Genomic DNA, 16016 nt, shown 5'->3' with positions numbered 1-16016 from the left:
CAAAAATCGACCCCTGGTCCGTGGGCCGCTAATGATGGGCGGCTCCGTTGGCGGTGCAGGGGGGAAGCGGCAAAGCCAGTTGACAGATCTGACCGCTGTTTTTTTCTTCTCTTCTTTCTTAGTTTTACTGTTTCAAAGGATGTTGTGCATTGTTTTGGAACTGATGCAAGGCTATTCAGTAGATATCTGGGTATGAATCAATTTGATAATGGCAGCCCTTGAATACGTAGGTACTAATGAATTGTTCCTTCACCCATTGCACAGCAGCATGTACTTCCTTAGCGCAAAAGCGTTGAGGTGGTACCGAGGCCGGAGGACATGCGGATTAACTAACGGGCATAATTAGCCGGCATGCCACCTTTAATGAGACCGCCTAAGAATACCAGCAAGACCGGGAACCTACCTATCTATGTATTTCTCCTCAACTATGAAATAACGAATGAGAGGAATATGCTTTTCATTTTGTTAAAGATGCGCAGTTTCCACTGATATGTAATACTTCACATCGTCGTGGTCTCTGAATGGAGAGAGATTTGTCATCATGCCGATTGTCTGGCCGCTGCGCAATCCTACCTATTCAATGGGGATAGATGTGACTTCTACATAACGTGATTCCCGATATGCTCACAACTTGGTGCTTACGTTTGCTTCTATTGTGTATATTTGTTACTTTTTCTAAAGCGCAAGATGCATAGTCGCATTCAAAGACCCCAACGCCGAGTGTTGGAAATAACGTAAATGCTTGGTATCTAGCTGTACCAACAAGCTTACCAATGAATTATGTTCTTGAGAGCTTCAAAGTCCAAAGAGTGAACTTGATAGCCCCTTTGACGACGTAGTTGACGCTACTCCGGTGGACAGCGGTAGGTGGCTTACGACATTGCCTATCTTTACCTTGACGCCGGGCACCGAAACCTCCCATGACTTGAGAGACTGAAACTCTTCATCTCCAAACGCTGACAGAGCCTTATTGGACTCCTCATCAACAGGTAAATCAAGTGCCCATCCGATGGAGATGTGGAATGCTTCATCAGCCGAGTCCGTACCCTTGGTCTGGTACAGAATGGGCTGGTTGAATGACTGGACCATGTCATTGCATGTATTTAGCAGTCGCATAAGCTCTGGATTCGAGAGCGTTCCAGCGCTACTCAAAGTTCGCGAGCTTGCTACTTGGAGGATAAGAAATGTGCGATTGGAATCGGGAGATTTATACCATCTTAATCTTTTGGGGCTAACAGAGAACTGCGGGACGGCACTGGCCTGCAGGGCAGATGAGATCTTGTCGAGGAAAACATCTTTGTTAGAGGTGGTGAGCGAAATAGGCCTTGACAGGCTGATGTGGAGAGGCAAGGGCGCCCCCAAGTCACTCTTCAGAAAGCTGTGCAGCTTGACTCGGCTGCCAATCTGCTCGTTGACTCTGCATACCAATTGAACCAGCTTCTCGTGCTGGTCAGCCAGCGGATGCCCTACGCAGGCAATGTTAGTCGTTTGGGCTTCTAGCTTGGGTTCTACTCAACTTACACTCAATGTACAGATGGCTGGGCCAGTTTCCCACAACGTGAGGAATCAGTCTCTTGCGCCCCTGATGCAGCGCGGGATCATCGACGACGCTGTGGCGGACGGTGGACGCATACAGATCATGGAATGCCGCGGGCAAAGGTGGCAGCCCAGATTCGGAGCTTGACGGAGCGCTCGGGACGTCTGGCTGTGTTCCGGAGCCCGGCGAGCGCTTACGCCGTTTGGCCGGCGGTGCCGATGGCGCTTCATCGTTTTCGCTGTCGGAATGTGATGATGACGATGAGGAGTAGTCGACCAGAGCCATTTGCAGGTGATGCTGTCACGGCGAGAGCATTACCAACTAAAGTCGAAAAAAAGAGTGATGCATGTACTTCTGCCTGGTCGGGTGCATGTACTAGGTACCTATTACGAGGCAACGCGATCTTGCGTGTATCGCTAACAACTGAGGAAAATAATAGCGACTGTTCCAGAATCCCCTTGCAGGCGTGCCCTTACATAAGCCGGGCTGCAGGCGACATGTGCTCTACCGTGCCTTATCTTACATGTACTTTATCCAGCGGATCGGTACCAATAATGGTTCTCTCCATCTATACTAATGTAGCCGAAAATAGCGACTGTGCTGTGAGGCTGACACACTTGACGCAGATGAGACGCAACCGCATCCATTTCTCTTCTTGAAAGGAATTAATATGTCTATTGGTGTCAGGATCGGGATGAAGCTGAATGAAGACACTGAGCGCTAGCAATCGCGGCCAGCGCTGACAAGAAGACGTGGCGCAAGCCTGCCCCTGTTGGTTTGGTTGGGAGTGTGTTGGATGGCCCCCAAATGTCCACATCGATTTTTGGTTTTCCCCATGTTTTGTCTTCATTGTTGAGTGTACGAGCAGAGTTCAGGTCGGTGGGTATGATGGGTCCTCCTTGAGGATCATCTGGCTTCTAGCCTGGCATGTTGAGAAAGTAAGTCGTCTTTTTGGCGTCGAAGAGGGAAGGAGAACAAGAACTCAAGATAAGGAGTCAGACAGTGTGAGCAAAGGTTCTGTGTTCGGGTATTACCTTATTGAGACACCAACGGCCACAACAAGGTAGATGAAAGCAGTAAAGGCCGCGCGCACATCCAGTGAGACCTAGCAGCGCTCATCAGCGGCCTTTGTGTATATTTAGCATCCGCGTAGAGCTGTGCGACTACCAGAACAGCTTTCTCCAATAGCTCTCATGAGAGGCTCATGTAGTACCTATTTGTCCATCTTGATGCAAGATCAAACGGGTAGATCTATAGCCGGTCAGGCGCCAGGGAAATGGTAGCGCCGGGGATGTTAACAGTCTCTCGACACTGTATGGCTTTACGTGGCTTCACATTATTTCCCCGTCCAGAAGCCCAGCCAACACGTCAATCCAGCTTCCCGCGAATGGAGGCGTCTAGCTCGCCAGCGTCTCCGAATCAAGCCAGTTACACCATTATGATCCGTCATCGCGGGCTGTAGCGATTCCACCTGACAGCTCAGCGCTGAGACACAGTTGAAGGAGAATGGCCCGATTCTCTCCGCCAGGGTCCAGGCTGAAGCAGGGCTGGACTCGTTAGGGCGCCTCTTTGCAGTGACGGACACGAGGGCAAGGAAAGCCACCCAACAGTTGTGCGAGAATGGGTGACGACTACTGCAGGGCGGTCACCTCGAATCCATCGACTTACATGGCCGCAGCCCGCGACCTCGCCACTTTTCCCGACTGGGGCCCCTACATGTCTTGAAAAGGTATTCCACATTGATTTTTTGGGGGGGTTTGGTTGGCTGCATACATGTAATATCCCCGATGAGAAAGTACCTCTGCCCCTCCAGTATACCCGTAGCTTTAGAGCAGGACGCGCGGATGTCTATGTGGTGAGCCAAAAGCTTCTCGGGCTCGTGGTGGGAACGGGACTCTGGTTAAAAATCTCCCGCTTCCCCTCTCCCCTCCGTCCTCGTATGGTCCCGGACAAACCGTTTTGCGCATACATTTTGCAGTCTCGCTGCCTATTGTAGCTATTGTAGCTACCAAACCATTGCTGTAGCTGCTGTAGCCGCCCCGGTATTGATTGCGCTGCTTCTTCGCAACAGCTGTTACTCTTTCGCCCTCGGTCCATATTGCGCCTGGTCGTCCAAACACCCGTTCTTTTTACTTCCGCCGAGAACCCAAATCGAGTTCACTTTCGAAAACCCACACCAGGTTGACTTCAGCAATAGGATTTTACATACATGGCGATAAACTATAAGTCCTCATCACTGCTCGCAACCGGGAGATTCCACCAAGATTCCACGCGTCCCAAACCTTGGCCTTGACTATAAGTATTGGCCTGCGTCCTCTTTCCCCCCCTTCCCTCTTGTTGTTGTTTACATCACATCTCTCGTCCGTTAATATTTGTGTACTCTGTACTCTGTAAGAAGCCGTCCATCTTCATCTGTACACTTCTCTCTCTCTAAGAGCCAAATCCAAAGACCGGATTCATATCACATCCGAGCATCCGCAGTGGGCAACCACCATACAACAACTACACACTCACTCGCTGCAATATTTCACTCAGCGCAACTTTCATCAGCGAAAATGGCTGACAGCGACGGCATTGACAAAGACTGGGTAAGCGTGCGCTTCAGTTGCAATAAAACAACCTTTCCACCACCACCAATACATTCATCATCCGGATCGCCATCATCCTCTCTCTTTGCCATCTCTTCACCTACGCCCCGGCGGGTTTCGTCACCTGCGGGCGATCAATGCCGATCGCAAGGGTTCTCCAGCGAACCCTGAGATGCAGGGATTCTGGATCCCACATGGCCACCACATGTTACGCTGCGTTTTGTTTCCTTGCGTCACCAATTCGGCTTCAGCGGATCGGAGGAAAAAGCTCAAGTGGGCCAGCAGATCGGACCACTTGCTGCTTGATTTCCTGGTTCCATCCCGAGTTGATTGCGACAGCACCATCCGCCAGCATCTTCTATGTTGTCATTAAGCTTTCTCCAACTGGTCTGGTTTCGCAAATCACGCCTTCTGAGTTTATTTCTTGGACAACAATCCTTGCTGCCTATTCGGATCAACCCTGTCAGCCATTTCGTCATTCCCCACTTCCCACTTCACTCATATATAGATACATATGGATGCTTGTTCTCACCTTCACTCTGCTTCTATCGCATTACATCAAAACTTCTGAAATTGCCCGTCTTGACTAACATTTCCTGACTATAGGCTCGCAAGTATATCTTGGACCCTCTAACTGCCCCTGAGCCCAGCGAAGAGACTGGCCTTGGATCTTCACATTACAACCCCCATCGCATCTCAGTGCAGGCTCTGCCATCACATACTCGCCAGCGACCGAACTCAAGTTCAACCTCAGGCTCACGAAGCTCAAACTCAAACCTTCGCGGTTCATATCCCGCAGCGAACGCTGATCACACTCTCAGCCTAAGAAAGCGGCTTCCTCCTCCACCCTCAGCGAGCCCGGATCCACCCAGTCTTGGGAGCAATTGCCGCCCAATGATGCACAGCTCTGTCGCGGCGAACCCGGAGGACGATTTCCATCCGACGAATCCGTTTGCTTCACCACAGCCCTCCTCTAGCAAAGTCCTCGGGAGACACGCTTCTATGAACCCGCACAACCACAGTGCCTCAGAGTCGGTCAATTATAACCAGCCTGGAGCTCATAGACAAGGCCACAATCGCAGCCGCACTCAATCTCTTGGCGAGCGCTTCCCTGGAGATATGTCGCATCGTCCCCTGGACATAATCAGGAGCGATACCCGAGCCGCTGACCGCCACCGCCGCCACCGGCCTCGCGTCTCTGAAACTGACATCATTGATACTCTTGATACGATCGGGGGCATATATCACCACGGCGGGCCATACGATGCCACCCTCCGGAGCCGAAACCTCGATCCGAGAACATCGCCGGTTGCTGCGGTGCAGGAGTCAAACATGGAGGCCTTGCGAGCCACGCCTCGGGAATACGTCATGGACAGTCTCCGGCATCACGTTCCCCTCCAGGGTACTTCGACTATTCCCTCTGGAGACTTTGATTATCGTGGTTCTCGGATGAGTTATGAAGAAGGCGCCGATCTCATGAGGGAACCCGATGCTCCTGGTGGCCCGTACAAGCGCTGGGCCGACACTGTAACCTCACCCTCACCCGATCCTTCCTCCTCCTCTTCGTTCCGGGGATTCCTAAGGAGATGCTTACGCAGTTGCAGAAATACCATCCGGACGACCTCAAAGGAAAAGGAGAGCCGTCTTACTCGCTTGAGCGAGCGCTAAAGGAGAAGAAGCGTGCCAAGAATGGAGAGCCTGATGAAATTGAGATGCAATCCGGTCTTCACAGTCGCAATCGCCATTCTAAAACGTCCAAGCATCAGCGTAGCATCACTGTTGCACTGCATGGAACCTCTTCTTCTACTGGCAACGCTTATAACAACAACGATCTCCAGCGCCGGAACTCGACTGGTAAAAAAATAAGCGACAGTCTGAAACGACGATGGGGCAGTATCCGAGGCAGGAAGTGATACTGCTTCTTTATACCCACAACACACGAATTTTGCGGGCTTGAACCAACATGAGGTTTCGATGCCCTTTTGTTTTACCTTTCATTCATTATATTGGGTTCTCATTATTGTTCTATTTCTGGCGGCGTTCGATATCAAGGCTGGCCATTTCCGTGAGTGGATTTTTATATTACGGATCGCCTCATTCCTTCTGGATGGCTTTCCATTTTGTGGGCATTTTGATGCATGATGGGGTTTTCTACTGGTTGGGTGGCTTTGTTTCTTTGGGATGGGTTACACGTTGGAATGATTTGAACGAGGAAAATAGACCAAAGTGGCAACCTTTATCAACTTTTTCTCCGACAGCAAGGAGACGGCGTCACAGGTTTTCGGGTGGGCAGGTTATAGAGCGGGATGGTACGGAAGCATGCAATGCCAGCCATATGATGGGTTTCTTTTTGTGCGATATTTGAGAGGAAGCAATATTACCTCGGCAGAATGTGCAAATATCCGGATAGATTTCTCAAAACTAGTGAATTGGCAGTTCTGTGGGCTCTTGTGTGTGTTAGTTTCTAGATTGATAACCAAAATTGACAAATGATTAAATTAACACTTTCGTTGCTACGCACATGACAAGTGAGTGTGCGATACCCCATCGTCAAGTAGCATTATGTTTGCCGTGTGAACAATGTGACATGTATACTACAAGACCCAAATTTTGAAATGGTCCTACCATCAATATATGAACCCAGCTATCCCTTCTACGCTTGTCTAACCCCCCTTGCGTATCAACATATATAGATTTATAAAAGAAGCCACACATCTCAAATATACGCAAGTCCGCTCCATCCTAGCACCGCCTCTAAATCCTCCCTCATTTCCATGACGCCGTCATACCCACCTCTGGTCGCAACCTCAGCTCTCTTTGCTGCGCCCAGCTCATTCCATCGAGCCAGGATAGCGCCGTCTACGATTGCGCGACCCGACGCGGCGGTTTCGACGCCAACCGTGCGGGACATGCCCCCTCCGCCTTCGGGGGTACGGTGCGCTCTGGCGTGGAGGCCGCCGTGGGGGACGAGGGCCGGTAGGAGCTGGTTTGTGACGGAGAGGAGGCGCCGGTAGGCGGATTCGGGGAGGGGCGTTAGAGAGGCTAGGCAGCCTGAGGGAGATGCGAGGAGGAGCAAGTGAGGCTGCGAGGATGATGAGTCTGGCGATGTGGTAGCGGATTGAGATGCAGGGAGAGTGCGTGGTAAGAGGAGAGTCGAGGTTGGGGGATTAGGGGTCACGCTGAATGTGGTTCGGTGAAGTAAGAGGTGGCCTTGAAGAGATTTGGGATCTAAAAGGAATGTCAGTATTGCTGCTGCAGCCATAGTCAGTTTGTTTCAAGATGGAGACTTACGCTCTGGATTAAACTCGAGAACGTGGATATCACCATCCGCATCCACAGCAACCATTGACAAATCTTCGCCGTCAGGAAGAAAGTCTGCCACCAGTAGTGGCAGCGATCCGCTGCTCTTGCCAAGGACCTTGAATGTATACGGCTCCTCTGTATAGCCGGCGAACCACAGGCCCTTGAACGCGTCTGCAATCAGGCAGAGGCCGGTACCTGGCAATTCCCGTGCCGTCGATACGTGGCAGCTCATGTCGAGAAAGGCCACAGGAAGCAGCGAGCCGTCTTCCTTCAGACCACGCACCATGCACTTCTGGCCTTGGGCCACCAGCATGAGCCCCTGAGTGCCAATCTCGGACAAGGCCGTCACGCCGCCTCGAGGAATTTCCTCCTTGGCGAGAAGCTTGAGCCTCTTGTTCGTTTCTGGCTTCCCAGGCTCAGGGATGACGGTAACAATGTCGTACACTTGGACACGCCCTCGAGTAGGCAGATCTTCGCCTCTTGTCAAGGCAGTGCCCACTGCCAGCAGCATTCTCCGCTCTTTGGTCTCTTCGGACACTTCGAGATGCAGCGTCTTCATGCACTCAATCGACTCACCGGGCTCCATGTCGATCGAATGAATTACGGTCCATGTAATAGGGTTGATGAGTTTAAGAGCTCCTCTGGCCATCGAAGGCAAGAAAGAGAGCGACTCCCGGGCCCACTCCTTATGGTAGTCATCATCCTTTGGTAGCTCAAAATTCTCGGTGATGGTACAGCCTGCGATATACGTCTCAGTAGGGTGGTGGTAAGCAACGTGGCGGATGTCGTGGCCCAATGGAACCTTCTTGACAGAGACACCCAATTCTGTCAGGTTAGTTTTGCTCGGCAGCTGCGTAACTCTAGCTATGCCTTCAGAGTCCGCGTAAATAAATCCCCTATCGCAGCCTTCAGTGTGGAAAGTGCTCATGCCCCGAACCCCAAGGCCTTGTAAGCCAACCACTCTGGGGATGCTTTTGCTGCTCTTGATGATGAACGCCGGCGAAGGACCGGGGAGGAACACGGCGCTGTAGCCACCAACATTCGCGCAGGTTCTCAGAGGAACATAGCGCGGTGGTTGAGCCGTATCATCTGATGGGTCTTCGACAGCACTCTTGGCTAAACTAGAATTTGCCGATTTTTTAAAGAAGAGTGTGTCAGATAAGGCGTGAGTAGCTGAAGCTGTAGGCAAGCGAATTGGCTCATATATGGTGAGGTCGTCGGTGGAATGTCGTAACTGGTGAGTCCTGTTGTTAGCTGATTATCAACGATTGGTTGTAGAATCGAATCATGATACATACAATCAGGTAAGGTGAGGAGTGGACTGAATCTCCAAGATCTGCTACGACAATTTCCGTAAGAGTCTCTCGGGTGGCACCTCTTCTGGCCACAAATCCAGCTGAAAGATGGGGAGGTATTGATGATAATCCCTCGGCGATGTAGACAGCCTTTGAAAGATCCGGTAGCGAGTATATCTGTCATAGTTAGCCCGCTGAATATGAATCACGACTTTCAGTAGACAGGATTCCTCACGTGCAAGGCCCCTGCTGAATTAAGCAAGAACATCATGACTCCCTCGTCTGCCTTCCCAGCTGCGCTATTGAGGTTTGACTGAAAGACGCCCTTGGTGTCTTTGTACAGACATCCGGCCACCCATTTTGTCGATGTAAGGCCACCGTCTGCCTTTTCCATCTCTTCAATCTCATTGTTGCTATCAATTTGTGCGAGGAATACGCTGCCGTCATCGCGGATGATGAGCAAATACGGATCAACGATGCTTGCACTAACAGCACGCGGCTCTGCACCTGTTTCTTCATCCAGCATGGGCAAAATCTGGATCAAACCGAGGTCTAGGTAGCACTTAGCATCTGCATTCTCATACCTGGTAACGATAAACTTACCTCCGTTGTAACATCGCACTTCCGACTTGAGCACTTGAATAACCATCATTTGCTTTCCCATTGTGCCAGCTTCCACTGTGAATCCGGCAGCAGGCTCAAACTCTGTCTCCTTCAATGTCTCAAAGCCTGCTGCTGTCAGAGCGTACACGTCAGATGTTTCATAACCATCCAGATCGACCTTGGCAACAATCATGAATTTGTCATGCTGGATGGGTGCGTCGTAGTCGCCAGCCACCCCAACATTCGAACCCAACGACTTGGGAACTGGCTTCTTAACACACATGGTCCAAAACCCTCTGGCTTCCGGGAACTCAAACCGGCCAATAACTCTGGGCTGGATCTCACGGTTGATAATGGCAAGGGAGCCTGCCTCTCCACGTCCGACAGCACAGGCAAGTTGCAGATCAGATGAGACTCCTTTAATCAAGGTGGCCTCCTCACTGTCTGGTAAACAGGCGGCCTGTCCACATGTAATATCTTGTATCGGTGCGATGCTGAGTAGCACGTCGTGTATTCGGAAGGATAAATCTCCAGACTTGGCCGCGCCTCCATTTGTCGTTTGAGGCTTGGTCGCAGCGGAATCGTCCCCGTAAAGGTCATCATCCTCTTCATCATCCTCCAAATCGAGCTCGTCCACCTCCAAAGCCAGATCTGGATCTATGAGCCGAGATTTCCTACGCTTTTCCTGTGTCTGTCTTCTCGACCACCCCAATACGACGGAGTCGCCAGTTTCGCTCCCGACGAAGAATGTGTTTTTCCCCAGCCGGGAAATACATGCAGCTCTGCTCTTGATTACATTGCCGCCGCAGTCTGCACCCACTAGTCTGACACTGAGCCCCGATACCGTTCGTCCGTCAATCTTGAAGGAAATTATGCCGAGTCGGCCATCATTTAATATTAAAAGTAGCTCGCCATTTTCAACAGCAAGTAGCTCGATAGCACAGTTCTCAAGGCGCAGATTTAAGTCTGCTTGATCAGTCAGGCTAAAGGATGTTACCAGCTTGGCCATGGGATTGACGGCCACGCCATTTGGCTTTCCAGATTGGTCAACATGGATCAACTCGTTCTGCCCGACTAACAAGGCGCCACCGACGGGAGCGGGCAAAGCGATAACTTTGTAAAGATCATGAGGCAGGCCAGTCACTGATAAGATAGTCGTAGAGGCTCTTTGCTGTAGGTCCAAAGTGAAGACCTTGTACGACAGGTGATCCTTCAAGCCTAGGGAAGCAGCCGGTGCTTGGCTAGAGGACAAGACACCGAACGTGGGCTCGCGATACTCATGCAGAAAGGTGAGGTGCACGGGGTGAAGCAGGCTCGGGTCTAGGAGGGGCAGACGCAAGACAAATGACGGGGTATATGCTGCTTCTACATTGTCGCTATCTCCGTTGACAGCTGCCGCTTGTTCCTTGACCGGTCGAGGTCCGTCTAGGTCCTCGTCCCAGTCCTCCATCTCCAGGTCTTCTTCGGAGCGCCTAAATGGCAGAATGGCGAGGTTTCGGGTGCCGAATTTGAAGGCAGCACATCTACTGCCGGGATCTGCCTCAAGGTGGTTAACATACTCTCCAAACACCTCCTCCCATGGCGAACCCTGCAGCTCTTCCTTTTCATAGTAGTGGATTGAAATCGTCTCGAGCTCGTTCTTCTTCGGATCCCATTGGGCCAGACACATCTTAGCCGCCTTATAAGCGAGCAGCAGAACCTCGCCTCCCGATGCAGTCTTGTTTGTTTTCAATCTCGCCAGTCCAATTACAGTCCCCGCAAGCGGAATCTCTGCGATGAGCACGAGCTTGGTGTTGTTCGTCCGATCGGTTCGCATAAACATGGTCTCGCCGCCGAGGAAGGAGGATTCGAGGCCATCGTCATCGTTTACTTGGCGGTCAAACCGTGTGTCGACTTCTGCCGGCTGATTGGGCTGAAATTCGGGGTCGAGCTCGGTCGAGATGCTCTTGACGGTAAAGATCTGAAGCAGCGAGCCCTTTGCGACCACCAGGTTGTTGGCGGTTGCAGAGGTCAGAGGCAGGCTCAGGCTGTGGGTGACGGCTGTGGGAGCCGTGAGCTCAGTGTAGACCTGCATAGCTGCAAGAGCATTGCCTCCGCCGTCTCACGAGCACGATTGGGCGATGCTGCTGGCGATTGAGAGAGGCAAGGCGTCGCAAAACAATTTCCTTGAGGTGGGTATGGATGTTTTGTCCGGGGAGCTGAGCTGCACTCAGGCCGGCAGTGGGCTAGCGGCCCTCGATAGGCGGATCAACGCGCTGCCGCGCCGGATCACTACTTGTACCTCTCTGGCAGTATCGAGTACCTGGAGCCAAGGCGCAACATTGGGCTCCACTCATGTATCCGGTACGCTATCTTCCTTAGACTGCCTCTGCCAGCTGCTCATGTGGGGAGTCCCCCCAGCTCCAATCCAGGCACCGAATGTACCTGAAGCTCTAGAACAGGGAATGTAACGCTGGGTAGAGTGAGACAACTGGTGATGCCCCCATTGCGTCACAATCCAGCCAGAGACAACAATCGCCACGCGTTCTCATAGAAATAACATTGAACCGATTACAACAACCCAACAGCCCAGCAAGGCAAATGCTGTACTACAAAACTCGCTCTTTATCTAAGAAACACACAGCATAACACTGCTATTGACCAAGCTCACCTGTAGCCCATCATGGCCGCAGGCTTCGTCCAGGCCGGTCTCATCTGGCTAGCTTACGCAGTCGCCGTTTTGCTGTGTCTCGCCGCCGCGATTGTCACGACGTTCACCTGGCAGACTCCTATAGACCGCTCGGCGATGGTGAGCATTGTTGCCATCATCAGTCTAACCTCTCTTCTCGCGACTGTCTTGCTTCTACCTGTCGATATCGCTCTCGTCTCCTCTACTGGATCCTCTGCTCTGGGTGTCAAGAAGGATTGGGCCACGCCGCAGCGAGTCGCAGATATCCTCTTGACTCTCAAGATTGTTTACTATTCGCTGTACAGCTTCGACGCCCTATTGTGCCTCTTAGTCATTCCCTTCGCATACTTTTGGTATGAGGAATACGATGAGGTCGCCTTTGAGGAGGAGGGTCGCACATGGAAGAGCCGCTTTTGGGCGGCTATCAAGTATACGCTGATTTTTGTTGCCCTCACCGTCGTACTCTTCCTCCTGGGATTCTTCGTTCCTGCGGCTGGTGGTAACAAGGGTCATTGGGATCTGGACTACTACAAGTCGCTGCTGTCCCAGAATCATGGCGAGAAGGCGCTTACGTTTGCCCTCGGCCTTTTGGTGACGCTTGGGACGTTCCTCTACGTCGTTTACACCAGTGCCGGACTTGCTCTTATGCCCATTTCTTTAATCAAGTCGGCTCCCCCAATCTCAGCTCCACAGCTCTCGGCAACGACAGCTTCTCAGCTCGAACAAAACCGAGAACGTCAGCGCCAGCTTGAGTTGCGCAACGCCGGCCGTGAAGAGGGAATGTCACGCAAGGATAGGCGGGAGTTGGATGCTCTAATCAGAGAGGAGCAAACTCTCGTCCGGCGCGAGCGCCTCGCTGCTGAGGCCCAGGGCGAAGGCAAGAGCCGAGTCTATCAGATTTGGCTCAAGCTATGTGCACTCTTCAGACCAGTCAAGATGCTTGGCGGGATTCTGTTGCTGATCTTTGCCATTGTCATCTGGGTATCCATGTTCATCACAGGCATCGATAAGGCAAAGAACTCTGTCTGCAAGCAGCGATGTGGATACATTCTTGGTCAAGTTCACGTTTTCCAGCCCATGAACTGGATTTTCTTGCAGGCTGCCAAGGCTTTCCCCGTGGATTACATTTTGATGGCCTTTCTGGTCCTTATTCTCTTCAGCAGCTCCATCTCCGGTATTGCCGCAGTTGGAATACGCTTCCTCTGGATCCGCATCTTTCAGATTCGCAGAGGTAGAACGGCCCCGCAAGCCCTTCTCATCGCAACGGTCATGTTATCACTCATCACTTTGGCCATCAATTATGCGGTCGCCATGTTTGTGGCACCTCAGTATTCGTTTTACGGGACGCAAACGTTTTGTACGAATGAGCCCGCATATCCCGGTGCTCAGCCTGACTGCAGACACCACCCCGAGTTGGTTCAACCTTGTTCTGATACCCTCGAGTACAAACACGCCAAAGACGTCTGTACACCATCTATGATGTCTACTCTCTTAAATCGCATTACCATCACATGGCCACTGTTTGGCATCATTGATTTCTGGGCTCAATATTTTTTCATGGCCATTTTCTTCCTTGTCTTTATTACGGCGCTGGTACGTGCCCCAAGAGTCAATCTTGCCGAGATTGATGAGTTTGCCGAGGCCGACGAAGAGGAAAGCCTGCTCGCCTCAACCAGCCGCCGATTCGACGCGAGTTGGCAAGATGTCAGGGGGCAGCCAAGAAGGGCAAGGCAGGGGCCACAGCTGATTCGAGGTGGACGACCGCAAATTGGTTAATCAAGACACAATGTTTGTCACTTCTTTATCTTTGTTTAAGTTGAGAAAGGCTTGGTGAACTGGCTTAGTTATTCAGATTGTTATTTGAGGGACATGGGTGGGAATTCAGATACATGGCATGGTTTGGGAGTTTGGAGTCAATATCGGAGAACACTCTCTATCATTCGTTTTTAGCCATTTTTTTCTTTCTTTTTCTGTTTTACATGGAAATATTAAGCTCCTAGCGCTACTCGTTGTTTGTCCTTCTTCTTTGCTCTAGTGAACTGGACAGCTTTATGGCTTCTGTCGTCAAACGCAGCCGCCGGTCCAATGTGCATCTCCCTCCAGCATCGCGTGCAATAAGGATCGTCATCGCATCCTAAACATCGTAGCGTAGCATCATTAAGACAGACGGTACACCAGCTGTCGATGTCGTCATCCGTGTAATCCGTCTTGCTAGTAAGTCGTTTGATAGGCTTATCGCCTGCAGATGGCTTCGAACTAGGAACAGAAGGAAGCGAGAAGGCGTCTTCCGCAGCGGGAGCTTTAAGAGCAGCCATGCGGGCAGTGATGTCGTCCATGTCGGCTGTGGTGCCGGACCGGTGAGAAGAGAAAGTTGAGAGATCATCGAGATTAGATGGGAGTGAAGGGAGGGCGAGATCTGCGTCTCCATCCTGGTCTTCGTCCTGATCCTGTTTTGCAGAGTCGGCTTCATCGTCGGGATTCCCGAGAGCGGCCTCTAGTTCTGCTTCATCTTTGAACTGGGCGAGGATGTCGTTTACTTTCTTCTGCATCTGCTCGCCATCTGAATCGTCTGAGTCACCGGCCTTGTTCTCGTTTTCATCTTCATCCGCATTGTCTTTCGGCACAGATAGTGACAGTTCTTCCAAGAGTGCTTTGACCTGCTCATCGCTTGGCTCTTGCACGGGGTTCTCATCAGGGCTAACATCTCCGAGCAGCTCCTCCAGCGTCTGGTCATCTGTCGAGAACATCAGATCCACATCATCCCCATCCCCCAGCCCTGTTGATTTTTCAGTAGATGCAGCATCTTGAGCTTTAGCTGGATGTGATCCTGATGACGCAGGGGAAGACGCAGGGATAACCTTTTCGGTCTTTGGTGAGCCATAATCCCGATCTCGCAACGACTTTAGCCGAGCAGCGAGGGTATCTTCCCGGGTGGCTGGTTTTGATCTCTCAATCACGTCTACACTAAACCTGCAACTCTTTAGCGATGATTTTGGCTCTTGGTTTCTAGGAGTGCACCCAGCGCCTGGTATATCGTACTTTATGGGGGCTGCTCGGCCTGGCGATGCGCCAGAGCTTGAACCCCGCAGCGCCTGCAGACGTTCCAGCAGCGAGTTGTCTATATCTTCAGGCATTGCGCGAATATACTTGATATGGAATCACTCGTTCACTCTTATGTATATGGAAGAATCAGTAGCTCGCATCGCATAATTCGCAGGCCGATTATCAGTGCGTTCATGTTCATGTGAGAGGATGTAATGGAAGCATGATCAATCCACACGGCGCGCCAAAGTCACGCGCCAAGCTGCACGGCTTTACTTAAGCAGTCTTCTTACTATTTCCCAGCCTCGCCTTGGCATTGATTCATCACCATGCCTTTTCTTCTTTTTCTCACTTCCTCTTCGCCTCTTAAGCAATTCCTAATCACAATCATGAAATAATCCAAAATCATAATCCGTAAATTCAAATTTCGCCGGAGGTGCATATCAAGGGGAGTCTCCCCACTCAGCGCAAAAGTTCCAGTCACCAGTGCTGGTATAAAAAAGCCCACAAAAACGCCTTACACTTGGACAATTTAATGATTCGGTGCAGCCAAGCAGGGCAAGCGTCACAGTCACCTATCGATCACGCAGAAGGATCGCTAATGCGGTGTGATTCGACGTAATGAGTAACCGCCGAATCAACCGGCAATAACCTTATTGGCACGATATAGCCGTCGCTCACCCTCCCAGGAAGCTTCGGAGTATTTGATGATATCATCTCGCCACCTGCTGGATTTGTACTGAGGACCGCATCACTATGATTCTATGATTCTAGAGCGCCTCCTTGCATGCATCGCCTCTCCTAGCGACAAGGGATACGTTCGTCACCCTATAGAAAAATGTAGATTAAATGCACAGCCACTTTCAAACATATTCAATTGCTATTAGGTGTGTGCAGCCGCACTAAGAAAGTCTGGTCTACTATTCCACATGATTCAAGCCAGTAAGCTCGTCGAGAAGATAGCCCGAGTCTAATAATCA

General features: G+C 51.3%; 6 protein-coding genes across 6 annotated transcripts; 3 read left to right on the top strand and 3 right to left on the bottom strand.

The window, feature by feature from the left end:
* Window positions 1–795: 795 nt before the first annotated feature.
* TRIVIDRAFT_31794 (uncharacterized protein) lies at window positions 796–1822 on the bottom strand (the record flags this gene model as incomplete). The annotated part of the gene is made up of 2 exons (XM_014104164.1): window positions 796–1466; window positions 1522–1822. The coding sequence occupies 2 exons, from the start codon at window positions 1820–1822 to the stop codon at window positions 796–798; spliced, it is 972 nt and encodes a 323-aa protein (XP_013959639.1).
* Window positions 1823–4092: 2270 nt separating this feature from the next.
* On the top strand, window positions 4093–6625 carry TRIVIDRAFT_79303 (uncharacterized protein; the record flags this gene model as incomplete). The annotated part of the gene is made up of 3 exons (XM_014104163.1): window positions 4093–4125; window positions 4732–5652; window positions 5730–6625. The coding sequence occupies 3 exons, from the start codon at window positions 4093–4095 to the stop codon at window positions 6036–6038; spliced, it is 1263 nt and encodes a 420-aa protein (XP_013959638.1).
* TRIVIDRAFT_215433 (uncharacterized protein) lies at window positions 5709–6625 on the top strand (the record flags this gene model as incomplete). The annotated part of the gene is made up of 1 exon (XM_014104162.1): window positions 5709–6625. One exon carries the CDS (start codon window positions 6089–6091, stop codon window positions 6488–6490), a length of 402 nt encoding a protein of 133 aa, XP_013959637.1.
* A 216-nt stretch (window positions 6626–6841) lies between these two features.
* On the bottom strand, window positions 6842–11400 carry TRIVIDRAFT_32877 (uncharacterized protein; the record flags this gene model as incomplete). Its single annotated transcript, XM_014104161.1, has 5 exons — window positions 6842–7353; window positions 7417–8662; window positions 8727–8900; window positions 8959–9275; window positions 9327–11400. The coding sequence occupies 5 exons, from the start codon at window positions 11398–11400 to the stop codon at window positions 6842–6844; spliced, it is 4323 nt and encodes a 1440-aa protein (XP_013959636.1).
* Window positions 11401–11988: 588 nt separating this feature from the next.
* Window positions 11989–13770, top strand: TRIVIDRAFT_62112 (uncharacterized protein; the record flags this gene model as incomplete). The annotated part of the gene is made up of 1 exon (XM_014104160.1): window positions 11989–13770. One exon carries the CDS (start codon window positions 11989–11991, stop codon window positions 13768–13770), a length of 1782 nt encoding a protein of 593 aa, XP_013959635.1.
* A 212-nt stretch (window positions 13771–13982) lies between these two features.
* Window positions 13983–15128, bottom strand: TRIVIDRAFT_31972 (uncharacterized protein; the record flags this gene model as incomplete). Its single annotated transcript, XM_014104159.1, has 2 exons — window positions 13983–14958; window positions 15034–15128. The coding sequence occupies 2 exons, from the start codon at window positions 15126–15128 to the stop codon at window positions 13983–13985; spliced, it is 1071 nt and encodes a 356-aa protein (XP_013959634.1).
* Between the last annotated feature and the right edge of the window lie 888 nt (window positions 15129–16016).

This window comes from Trichoderma virens (assembly GCF_000170995.1).
Source record: "Trichoderma virens Gv29-8 chromosome Unknown TRIVIscaffold_3, whole genome shotgun sequence".
NCBI classification, from domain to species: Eukaryota; Fungi; Ascomycota; class Sordariomycetes; order Hypocreales; family Hypocreaceae; genus Trichoderma; species Trichoderma virens.
This window is presented reverse-complemented; position numbering and strand designations above follow the sequence as displayed.